This window comes from Empidonax traillii, unplaced genomic scaffold (assembly GCF_003031625.1).
Source record: "Empidonax traillii isolate 1590-97213 ecotype Southwest subspecies unplaced genomic scaffold, ASM303162v1 scaffold44:size1908036, whole genome shotgun sequence".
In the NCBI taxonomy this organism is placed as follows: domain Eukaryota; kingdom Metazoa; phylum Chordata; class Aves; order Passeriformes; family Tyrannidae; genus Empidonax; species Empidonax traillii.
The window spans coordinates 1,149,499-1,162,136 of record NW_020955237.1 but is presented as its reverse complement, the minus strand read 5'-3'; the positions used below and the strand labels follow the sequence as shown (position 1 = coordinate 1,162,136).

Below are 12,638 nucleotides of genomic sequence, written 5' to 3'. Positions count from 1 at the left end.
TAACAGAATTGTTAATTTGGAAGGCAATTGCTCTTTCTTACAGAAGTATTGCTTAGTTACGTTTTAAGCTCCTACATGTTTAAAAGATACTGCATTACACAAGCAGTTCTTTACCACGAATATGTAGGAGTTTACGGGAGAAAAGACAGAATAGATGTGCTAAGTAAACTAATTGCATGCATCCTTGCGCTGATTTTGACAGAGTGGATTTTTTTTTTTAAGAAATGCTGGCATTTATAAATATTACAGATAAGATAAGTACTCAGTTCAGTCAGAAAAGCCCTATTTAGCCACTGCTGGGGTGACCAGTCCTTACAGAGTCAGGACCACAGTCAGAATGTCACTTTATATGTTTGCTGTCTTCCCTGCTGACATGCCACTTATCTGGCTGTCTGGACAGCCCAGTGCAGCAAACCCAAGCAGCACTGTTCAAACACAGCCCATCACATACCGTCACGGCCACTGAAGCAAAGCTTGCACATAGGAGAGTGAGAAGTTTTTCTTTCCCTAACCAAAAATATTTTGTTAGAGCAGCAGCTCTTGCTTTCAATTTTTTATTGTATAGCTTCAGAACAGATTCTGAGGAATTATTTATTAGCCTGTAGGTTAGGAAAAGGGTAAGTAATAAGGGTTTGTTTCTGGTTTATCCCTCCTCAGGTTTTAAGTATCTCCAGAACTAGACCTGATCTTTGAAGCTAAGATTTTAAAGATTTGTTAAACAGGCAAGTTTGTATCTTCTTTATTTTTTCTTCAGTAAGAGTATTCAATATGGCTCTCAGGCTCCTTTATCCTTGACCTGAAGAGTTTTATGTAAGTAGCACAACATGCCATAATATAGATCCTCATTAGTTTTCTGGGGTTTTTAATAGTTATTTTGACCACTGGAGGCTGTAGGGATTCACCTGACCAAATATAGATGTCTACAGCTGATTCAGTCACCCTAGGCCACTTTTCTAGTCCACAGAGAAAAATAAACACATTCAGACTGTGATTTTATCTCATCCCAAAATAGACCTCTAAAATAGGTTAGGTGAAGGCCACTGTAAAATGGTTATTTCTTTCCATTAGCTGTAAAGGGAGTTGAAAATTTGTGGACATTTAAAGGATAGACCTTTAAAGATCAGAGGTGTAGACATGTTAAGTTTGGTGAAGCAAGTCCCACCTAAGCTCTTGGCTTCCCGCTATTGCTGTTTATTGTCTTCTGCTAAAGCGCTGGGATATTTCATCTGTTTCCTGACCTTGCCAGTAGCAAAGTAGGAAATAGTGGGTTGCTTTTGCACTCATTTCTATTGATTTAAGGATTTTTGACTGTAGGCAGTTTACAGGAGGAAAGCCTGCCATTCTACAAAAGGATAGTTGAGAGTGAAGCCTACACTCTCCTACTTGCATCTGATTTCCAGACAACTGTCAGAACATCAGCAGCTTCACCTTGGAATTACAGAACTTCATCATAATTGTAACAAACTCTTTAAAGGAAACATCATGTGAAGGAAACATCAAATGCTCATGAATTCTTGCTTCAGCGGTTAAAGGTGCATGAAAGCCTAGGGATTAGCATGTTTCCTTTCCATTTTCAGTATTTATCTGAAAGCAGCAGTATTTTTTCCTAGTGGTTATTTGCAAGATCACTTTTGATTTTTCCAGTTTACGGGTGTGGTGTTGCCTACACACTTACCAGAGAGGTATTATGAATATTAGCTGTATGTCAGCATTGTTCAGTAGAGATTTCCACCCTCTCAGGGTGGTTTTATATAGGAATGGAAGTAGATAGATACAGTCTGCAAAATGGATTTGTTGGTCAAAGTTTTCATTTAAATAGTATGCACTAAGCCATGGGAGTAGACATCCATTTAGTGAACTTAGCTTAAAAGTGTGATAGCTGCAGTTAACTGAGTAGTCATTGCTGGCATTTTGGAGCAAATGTATAAGCAAGTGGAGAGTCAAGAACAATCAGAGAAGAGTATCTATACATGAAGTGAAAAGGAAGAAAAATGGAAAATGTTTATTCCAACAGTGCATAACTGATACGGAAGCACGTTCTTATTTCCTCTTTTCTGCATGGCATGAGGAGCTTTACCAGTGAACTTGAAAAATCTGATACATTATCATACGTTATCTGAAAATACACTTTATATTTTCAAAGACAGCTGCATGGTACTTAACCTTAAAACTTAATTGGTTTTAGGGAGAAGAGGTTGTTTTCAAAGGAAACAACATCTGATTGAGAAGCAGTAAGACCTCCTGAAGGAGGGCAAAAAAATTAAAACATCTTTGTAAAATATGGCCCTTCTAATTTATTCTTCATTTTGCATTAGCAAGGAGAGATTATAGTCCCATTGACCTAAGTGCTCTAGGAGTGCATGGTGATTCCTGTTTATGTCAAAAATATGAACATTCTTGGAATTTTTTTGAAAATGGTGAAACTTGATATCATTCCAGTCTTGCAGCCAGTTATGACCTCCATACATACCTCTTTAATAAAATTTGCTAATAACGAAAGGTTATCTTGAGGCTTATATATATATATATATATATATATATATAAAGGTAGGTATGGTTTGTACAATATTAGCTAAAGTTTCAAAATAAGAAAACAATGCTTTTGTACAGCATGAGCTCACGGACATATGAAATGGAATACAAGAAGGCAGTGATGGAGAGAAATCTGAATGTTCCTTAACTCTCTTGCAGCAGAGCAAAAGAGGGTAGAGGGGAATAATACTTTCAAGAGACATTCTTTATATATGCTCTCATTATTTCATTACAATAATGGGCAACCTCACAGTTTGGTAGACTCAAAAGATAATAGTGAGATTTAGTGACTGCTCAGGCTCTGGAATGTTGCAGGAAAATATTTTAACCCTAAGAAGTAACATTTTTGTGAAGGCTGTACATACTCTATAATATGTAGGAACTATGAATACTTGCTGCTTTGACTCAGGTTTTTCTTCTTTATATGCTTTATCTGTTTTCCACAGTGCATCCCCTCAAAGCTTCTCACAGTCAACATAATCACTGCCAGTCCCTTTCCGCAGTGTGAAACATCTCTAACCATTCGTGGTCCCATTTACTAGAAATTATTAACTTTTCCTTTCTTTCCTACCTCCAACCTCTACTGAGCCCTCTGAGACTGTTCTTCCCATTTGGGGTCAGCTCTATCCACATCTAAAACTGAATGTTTTTACCTGAAGTGTGGGCCAGGGAACTGAAATTTTGCCTTCACTGCTGCAGTCTTGAACTGTCTTTATATGCAAGGGTCCAGGAGAATTCTGTTAGTTCTTGACACCAGTCTGTAGTTTTATGACCTTACCAGCTTCATGGTTTCATCTTACAGGGTAAATTTTCCATTCCTATGCCACAAATCATTTTAATCTTTTCTTGCTGACCTTGTAAAATGCCCTCTTTGTGTTGTTTACTCCTGTAAGGGTGTTGCCCAAGTGCTCTGGACAGTGTCAGTGGAGGTAATTAGCTTTTGCTTGCTGGGAAATTTGCTTTGGTTATTATTCACTTTGCCTGTTAAACACAGGGGTATATTTCTGTTATAGAAAGCTGTGTTTCAGGCTTCAGTTTTTCATTTAGAGACAATGCTGTTAACTCACCTCAGAGCACTGTGTTATGTACCAACAAACCTGTGTGTGTAGTTGCCTAGTGAGCTAACCCAGATGGAGAAGAGCCTAACAGAAAAATTGTTTGGTGTAGTTTACTGTAGTTTACCTGCGGCAACAACTCTGCTTATAGGATACAAAGGGAAACACACAAGTGAGAACATACTCTTAGGGGTAACACTGTTTAGGAACCATCCCAGAGCTGTGCATGAGCTGGGACTGCCCATCTCAGAAGGAATGCAGGTGGAATAGTACACAGGGAAGTACTGTTATCATCCCTTTGGCTGCCACCTTTCTATGCGTTTGAGTTTTATCGCATTGAGATTACCACAGGTCATTAAGCTTTTAACATATTAAAAGTAAAATTTTCTAGAACTGGAGTTTATTTTAAAAGAAGTATGAGTCTGAAGTTAGTATAATACTTAGTTTAAAAATAAAGTAAAAATTATGTATTCTTCAAGTAATATTATTTTATTTAAAACAATAGAAAAAAAGTGAGACTAGTATCAAGAATAATCAGTAATATGTTCTTATTAGTTGTTTAAGAATATGAACATTTTCATCCTGATGGCAAAAAAACATGTCTATAATGTTTTATAGATAATATTTTAATTGGCTTTCAGTTTAAGTAAGTATTACAAGACAGTCAAGTCACCTGAAAATAATTGCAAAGGCCTACTATCAGTAACAGCCACTGAATCTGTTCTAACCTCTTTCGCAGTGACAATGAACAATGTAAATTTGGAGTGTTTCTGTTAACATTTTTGATATTTTACTTGCCTGACTTCACATAACTGTTTTCACAATCTTCTCCCAGTATTTCCCAAGCTACTGTGTATACGCAATAGCTATTGCCAAAGACTTTAAAGATTGGTTTCCTTTGAAGAACTTAGTGCTTTTGCCACAGCAGAAGTACCAAAGAGATTTTAAATCGTTACTAGTGATTATCTGTGTGTAATTGTCGTACAGTCACAGAGCTGGCCACATCAGTTGTGTGGAAAAATTATTTTCAGGCTTCCAGGGCTTCATGCTCCGAAAGTATAGTGTCAGAAACATCCAGCCATTGCAGATATCTTTTTTTCGAATGTTGAAGATGTTTATGGGATGATACATTCTGCATTTTATCATTCTTATTAGTTATAAGATATAATTTTCCATTTTCAAAACTAAGCTATCTAGGATTTGTTGACTGAAGGGGTTTTTTGTTGTTCTGATGTTTGTATTTCCCGAGTCTCAAAGCTGTAACCACAGGGTTTCCTTGACTAACCAGTATTATGGTTAGTCAAGTCTTTTCTGCTAGTTTCCCATAAAGCATTGAAAAGCAGTTTAATTCTCTATTCTTTTACTTCTCTTACCAAGTGTGAAACCATCTTGGTAAGTGGAGTGAGAGCTCTTAGTTTGCTCTTAACTGCTGAGGCTATTGCTTCCAGCCTGAACTGCTGTCTCAGGGACAAGGAAAACGGAAGTACCACCTTGTTTATGTTGGGTTCCATTGCAGGGCACAACCTCAAAATGAAACAAGCAATTTTTAATAGACAATTGTAGAATGGCAAATACCTTCTCCACCTCAGAGAAACAGAAAGTGGCAACAAGAAGCCCATGACCTTTAAGTACCTCTACACAGCCCTGGTGAGACACATCTGGGGTGCTGGGTCCAGTTGTGATCTCCCATTGTAAGAGACATATTAACAAAATAGAGTACTGCAAAGGTGATTAAAGGCTAGGCATATCTGGCACAGAAGGAAAGGCTGAGAGAGTTAGGATTGCTTAGGCTGGAGAAGAGGATGCTTATGGGGGATCTTATGTATAAATACTTGAAGGGGGACAGGAAGGTGAAGCAAGTAAAGCAAAGCTCAGTGCTGCCCAGTGACAGGACAAGAGGTAACGGACACAAAACTAATCACAGGACATGAAATGTAAGAAATTGGCTTGGGGTTTGTGGGCTTTTTTTTGGTGTGGGTACGGTCATAGATTGAAACAGGTTGCCCGGAGAGGCTGTAGAGTCTCCACCTTGGAAATATTAGAAGGAAACTGGATATAATAATTGACCGTCTTGGAGCAGGATGGTTGAATTAGTCATCTCCATTCCAACTGCAGAGCTCCCTTCCAACTGCAACCGTTCTGTGGTTGTATAAAATTCAGTATCAGTAGTTGGGTATCTACCTGCATGCACAGGTAGGCCAAGACAGGAAAACATTTCTTTTTCTGCAATTAATTAACTTATTTGCCTGGAGAGCTGGGAGGTAGGACCTGCTTTGAGTTGGAATTTGGTGTTTACCAATTCCAGTGATAAAGATGTCTACCTGCTTTATTTTAAGTGTAAACAGTAGGGAAGTTAGATGTATCAAAGGATAAGTGCTCTTTCAGGGTTAATTATTTTTGTATGATAAAGATTCTCCTTACCCTTCCCTCCCAATATTAAGACCTAGTCTATAATGATCCCTTTATTGTATAGTTGATTAGAATTTTTGCTTCTTTAGGATTATATAATTGGGAAAATGTATTATGATATAGTTCAGGGATTCAGTATTTTGGTATTTTTTAAGTATTGTCAGTTTCTAAAATAATCTGAAAACTGCATAAGTAGTTTTTATTATTTCTTATAAAGTAGGTTTATATGCTGGTGGATTAATAAAATTACTTGCATGTTCAGAGCTTGTGTTTGTTTAGTCTTTAACAAATTGTATTCTGGGGACATTTTACAGCCTGCTTTGTAGCACGTGCCATGGTGGTTTTAAGTGCGCTGTGCATGTTTGACAAGTTAGAAACTTAGCAAGCCCCATCAACCCTGAGCCACACTGTCTCAAGCTTGTTTTTGTTGGCTGGTATCCACTGCCATGCTATAAAATACATTTACTTGACAGTAGAAAGTGGAGAACCACATTAAGTACAGAGTTTAAAAAGGCTGGCTAAACACATGCAATAAATATTAATAAAAGAAAGGCCACCCACCTTTGACCTTCAATGCTTGATATTAGCTTTGGTGTTTTAGAGTTGCTTTTGCATTTTGAGCTCTACATAACAGTATGTAAGACTTTCTTACTTAAATCAAACAACTTATTAGCAACCTCATATTGTGGCAGGAAACCTGGACATAATGCATTGTCAGAGATTCACTTTGTGCTTCATAAAAATGTTGTTCTTTAGTTGCCTTGTAATTAACAAATCAGGTATATTTGTGCCTGGAAGTAAAATGACCAGTTATAGTATATGTGTATCTATGTAGCAGGAGGTTGTTTTGCTGAGGAACTTTGTAAGAAAATTCATCTCACCGAGTTTTTATTCTTAAACAAGAACACAAAGCAGAAAAAACGTCTCAAAAAAGTGTCATTCATCATCTTGTGGTAAAATGAAGTTCTGATTCATGATGTCTGGATGAGTTTCAGAATTTTTTCAGTATTTTTAATGTTATGTGCCTCGCAGCATTCAGAAACCAGAAATAGTATGGAACGTGAAATGGGAAGCAATTCAGGAGTCACTAGAGCTGATACATAGCCATTTTCTTCCAGGTCAGATGGCTCTTTCTCCCAAATTGTAGGATTATATTACACCCCTAATTATATTTTATCTTTCCTGTGTTTCTCTTGTTAAGACATTTGTAGTTCCCATTTTGTTAATTTCTTGTGGTGTATTGTATGAAACAAAAGAATTCTGTATAGATACTTCAATGACAGATGGATGATAATGGTTGAGCATTAAATCATTAATTCACTCGAAGAGTCTATTCTTGGCTATTAAGAAAAAAGTAGTAAGCTGCAGGGGTGGAAGGCTAGAAAAAGGAGCATTTTTCCATCAAATTCCAGCGGGATGGTGCATCTTGCTGTTTATTACGTAAGTGGTGCAAACCAACTTCAGCCTTGGGCAGAATCCCTTTAAAGAATTACTCTCTCTCAAAAATAGATACTTCCCCCCCCCATTTAGTCAGATGCACATACAAGTTTTGTGTTTGTCATGAGATGGATTGTCCTTTGTGGCAGATCCTTCTCACTTTGTCTCTCTTGAGTCAGAGGCTCGAGTCTTTGAGTTTCTGTGCTGACCTGCTGAATCAGATGGAAAACAGTGATCACATGGGAATTCAAAATCACATTGAGAACCATGCTGTGTATATAAAGGAACAATACTCTTAATGTCTGAAAAAGAGTTTTGCTCCTGACCAGAAGGGTGACAGTGCTCTGAGACATTGGCTTCAAATACCAAATTCTTAGTGTTGTGGGGAAGAAGCAAGACTGAAAATCAGCATCTCTTCCATTTCTGCAGTCAGCAAGTGAAAGGTCAGCACTGTATGAGAAAAAGGGAAAACCAGATAAAGCAATGAACGAATAGAGAGTATTAAGATTTAAAAATAAAAACTCAGAAGTCATGAAGGCCTTGATCACCATATCAAATCTGAAGCACTTTATTGTTCTCCTTCAAATCCCTCTTTAACTTTGCATTTCCATTTTTCCTATTTAGACTGTGGGGCAGTCTATTCTTCCTTCTCTTCCTTCTCTGCTTACACCCATGTGTTGTCACTCCCTGAAGAGGAAATTCTATTCATTCACACATTCACATATTCATTCATGTGCTTAAACTTGTTCCTGATACAGTGTGATCTACTCTTTGACAATGTGAAATTTAATTCTATGATCTAGATGAATAACCAACTAACTGTCAATATGTCACTTTGTTTCAGAGTGTTGTGCGTTGCCTTTGGCATCCCAAGCTGAACCAGATCATGGTTGGTACTGGAAATGGCTTAGCCAAAGTGTACTATGATCCTGTCAAAAGCCAAAGGTATGCAAGTATCTCCTACGATTAAGAAAATTCTCTTTTTTTCTCAAATTAGGCCTGATTCTGTGATTCAATGATTATACTAAGAAATGAGAAAAACTGGTTTAGTAACATTTGTTTTGCAATTTTATTTATCTAGCAACAGTAGAAAGAGGAAAGATAACCCAAAATGTTTGCTTATTAAAAGCAGTGCATTTTCCTCTGGGCTTTTCATGGTGCAGTATGCTGGCTGTTCTACCTAAATTTACAGGCACTTTCATTTTTTAATTGCATGAAATCTGGAGTAAGAATAACCACCCTTTTAACCCATCTGTTGGAGGTTGCTGAGGTAGTGTTACTGAATGCATATGTATTGTATTTAGTTATACTTTTTAATGCTTATTTTTTTCCTGAAGTAAAAATCTTGTTTAGAAGCATTAAATTTCAGTGTTGGTGAAGTAATACTGGAAGACCTAATTTGAGAAGGTGCAAACCAAGGAAGAACATTCCTGTCTTTTTTCTGGTCTTTTCCCCCATTCCCACTTATCACATGTGGATTTTGTCTGTAAACAGGAATAGGGAAAAGTGTTAGTGGTTTATCAGAGGGTGACTTGTCAGCCTGGAATGAAGAGGGCCTAAGTAGTCTATAAATACTTGTCTTGTGATTAATTTGGTTTTACCTGAACATAGGCATGCTTCCTTCCTGTTGGCAGGGAGGAAATGTATACTTCATCGATAGCGAGTGGTATAAATACCATGTTCTTTCCTTACGTGCACTCATCTTTGTTTTACTGGCATCCAAAACCAAACTGTGTTACAGTTCATGGTTTCTGGATATTTACTGTGACCTGGACACTTGGAGGTGAAGATAAACTCCGCTTTACAAGACTATCAGAAACAAGTTTTATTTTTCGTGGTTTTGTCAGTTTAGAGAACAAGAGAGTTGGTCACCATTGTTTGGACCTTTCTCTGGAGAGCAGCCAGAGTCTCCTAGGCACAGACCACAGAGCCCCAGTGCAATTTTGTGTCCAGTATGTTTCTGGGTATTTACAATGAGGAGGTAAATACCACCAGTTTAAATCAGTCTTGCTGCAGCCAGGCTTATGCAGTCTTTCCTGCTGCAGTGTTACAGACACTTCTGGTTAGATAACTGCCACCTCTGCTGCTTAGGAAGAATATTAGGAGCAAATCAATGCCCATGTTTGGAGAGGAGCACTTTCAGTGTGCACACTATAAGTACTGTGGACAAATGAAGTGTGAAATGAATCTTCCACCCTTATTTCTGCATGTCACATAAACTGCTCTGTAACAGAAACACTATAATCTCTCTGTTCTCCTTCACATGTGCATGAACAGGCAAAGATACACACATTCATGAATATTTAAAGTGCTGTATAATTTTGTTGAGACTGTCTTGAATAAAAACTGGTTTCTGTTTGATGTAAACAGGCCAACTAAACTGCTCTGTTTCCTCCTAGGGGAGCAAAATTATGCGTGGTCAAAACAAAACGAAAAGAGAGACAAGCAGAGACTCTTACACAGGATTACATTATAACACGTAAGGACTTTAAACACATCTTTGTAGCATCATCCTTAGCTCTTTCTTAGGTTTGAAATTATTTGCAGATTGTTTAGCTTCATATTTTTCCCCCTAAAAGGTTGCAGTCTTTCTCTAAGCACTACTTTTTCGTAGCCTTGCACAACCAGAAAGGTATATATATTCTGTATGCTCTGCAAATTTGTTAATGATTGGTTTCTAGATTGTGATGCATCCAAAAGCCTCAAAAATTTTAGAGCTTTCTTAAGAGTTTTGCCACTTGGGAACATTAACAGTACCAGTGACAAAACCAGAGACTTGAGAGATAGGTCTTCAAAGGATTTTTCAAAATTTATAGCTTACCCAGAATTAAAAATGGTTTTTAATACCTTAACTATCTCTAGCCTCCGAGTTTTTAAGACCATATATTCATATTAAGGCTCATTGATGTATAAGGAGTAGTTGTCATTGTTACATTATAAAATGTTCGCTGATCTGCCCCAAGGACAAATTTTATGATGGGATGAGGGGATTGACTGAGAGATTTAGGCCCTCTCCGTTAGCATTACCCAACATAATGTTTCCTTATGTGAAATGGGAACAGTCACAGAGTTGTTCTGTCTTGCTTCTCTTCATCCTCTTCCGGCTCCATGGTGTTTGTATTCAGCTCTGATTTCTAGTAGTCTTGGTTCTACAAATACTAAAACCATTTCTGTAAAACAAACAAGTAGTTTGGCAGCATAATAAACAAAATGAAAGTTTAGAATGAGAAAGTTTGGGCAGTCTTGGTAACTAGACCCATATCAAGGCACTCTGGTTCTGGGCTCCCATCTCAGGTATTTTCCAGCTGCAGCTGTTTCCAACCTACCTCACTGCTGCAGATGTCCAGCTTCAGTTTTTGGGCTAAAGTAAGCAGCAGCTGCCAAAGATCAGGGATTTTTATCTTCTTTGGGTGCTCTGCTCAATCCATCCTTAAATCATCCTTGACTGTAACAGTTTGTGTGCACTGTGTCTACACTGTAAAGAACTTCTTTGACTTTCAAAAAAAAATTTCCTGCTTAAAATCCAATGGAACTTGTGTGTTCAATGGCATTTATAAATGTCACTGAGTGATACAGGTCCAAATTATGCAAAGATTTAACTGTTTTTTCCACATAATTTTCAAACTAAATAAGGATGCTTTCATATAAAGCAATGTAGAAAAACGCTGTAAGCATTTGCTTAGCAAATTATTAAGTTTGTTGCATATTTTGGAAGCTTTTGAGAGGTTAGATGTCTGTCTTTTAAGTTTAGAAATAGAACTGGGAAGAACTAAAGATCTCTGAAGTGCTTTTGCAGTGTGAACTGACCCCTTTTTCCCTTCTCCATGTCTTTTTTTTTTTTTCCCATTTTTTCTTTTTTTCCCCTTTAGACTTTAGGTGCTCTTTAATATCAGAATTGCCTGTAATGGCTACTTAAAATGCAGGAATGTTGTTTCGAAGGATTAAGTGTCACTTTTGAAACACAGGAATACACAGCTTGGGTTTCCCTTAGACAACCTTGAACTCTGCAAATGGCAAAAGCTTGGTCTGTGCATTAGTCACCTCAGATGCTCTATGGAAACTGATCAAGCTTAGTGCTTGCTGGAAAATTGTCTCAGTAAAAATAATAAAATAATAAAACCTAAACGTTTATTTCCAAGAATTTCCTGCTGTGTCACCTGGGTGTGACTTTGCTCAGTCTAATAAGTTGAGCAGGCTTACAGAAAAAAGCTGAAAACTCAGACTGGTTCAGATCCCTGAATGCTTCCTGCTGTTTTTTTTTATTCAGTATAGAGATGATGTTCCTAAATTTAAGATGCTTTGGTTATTTTTTTGTCTTTGTTGGTTTGTTTGACCCCTACACAGTTTCCCACATTTTGGGAAATGGCGGCAGTGAGCCCATCTGAATGAGAGGTAAACCTTGCAATAAGAAAACCATTTATGTGATATTTTTTTGTTGCTGACAAATGAGTCTCTTGTCTGAGTGGACTTAAACCATTACTGTGGTTGAAAGTACTGTAACAAGTTTATGAGGAAAAGTAAGTTTTAAATCCTGACAATTTAGCCGGATTGTCTCAGTTATGAGTATTTTTTCCAATGGTGATTAATCTTATAATTTTACAAGGAACGTGATTATGATTTTATATGCATAAAATTACATTTGGAGTTGTTGAGGGGTTCCACCCCACTGTTTCAAATCCAAGAATGTATCAAGAGCGTTGTCAAGTTCTTAGAATACAAGAAAGCTGTAGAAATACAAAAATTCGGGAAAAAACAACCGGTTGGTCACAATGCTAATGTTGAGAACTGAATGAGAGAGGAACGAATGAAATATGCATAAGCTGTGCAAACAGTATTTCAGATGAGACGCTCCTGACTGAAAGAACTCTGGTATCTGGCCGCTTTCATCTTTGAAAAATTCAGCAGAAAGAAACCCTACAAAGTACACCTCAGTAGACCACTGTTTGGATATGGAAAAACTGGGAGTATGCTCCTTCCACCTTTTCCACTGCAAGAAAGAATTCAAGTCTTTGTATTTCAAACCTGAAAAAGGAAATGGAATTTCTAACGTTTCTTTTTCTCCAAACTGTGACCCTTCAGCCCATGCGCTTCCAATGTTCCGTGAGCCACGACAGCGAAGCACCAGGAAACAGCTGGAGAAGGATAGGCTGGATCCCCTGAAGTCTCACAAACCTGAACCTCCCGTAGCAGGAGCAGGTAATCTAG

General features: G+C 37.6%; 1 protein-coding gene across 1 annotated transcript in view; it reads left to right on the top strand.

The window, feature by feature from the left end:
* Window positions 1–12,638, top strand: part of WDR70 (WD repeat domain 70) — a 129,729-nt gene that overhangs the window by 107,452 nt on the left and 9,639 nt on the right. Inside the window, exons 14-16 of the mRNA XM_027878707.1 lie at window positions 8,278–8,378; window positions 9,833–9,912; window positions 12,513–12,629. Coding sequence (XP_027734508.1) covers window positions 8,278–8,378; window positions 9,833–9,912; window positions 12,513–12,629 — 298 coding nt within the window. The remainder of the gene's footprint in view (window positions 1–8,277; window positions 8,379–9,832; window positions 9,913–12,512; window positions 12,630–12,638) is intronic.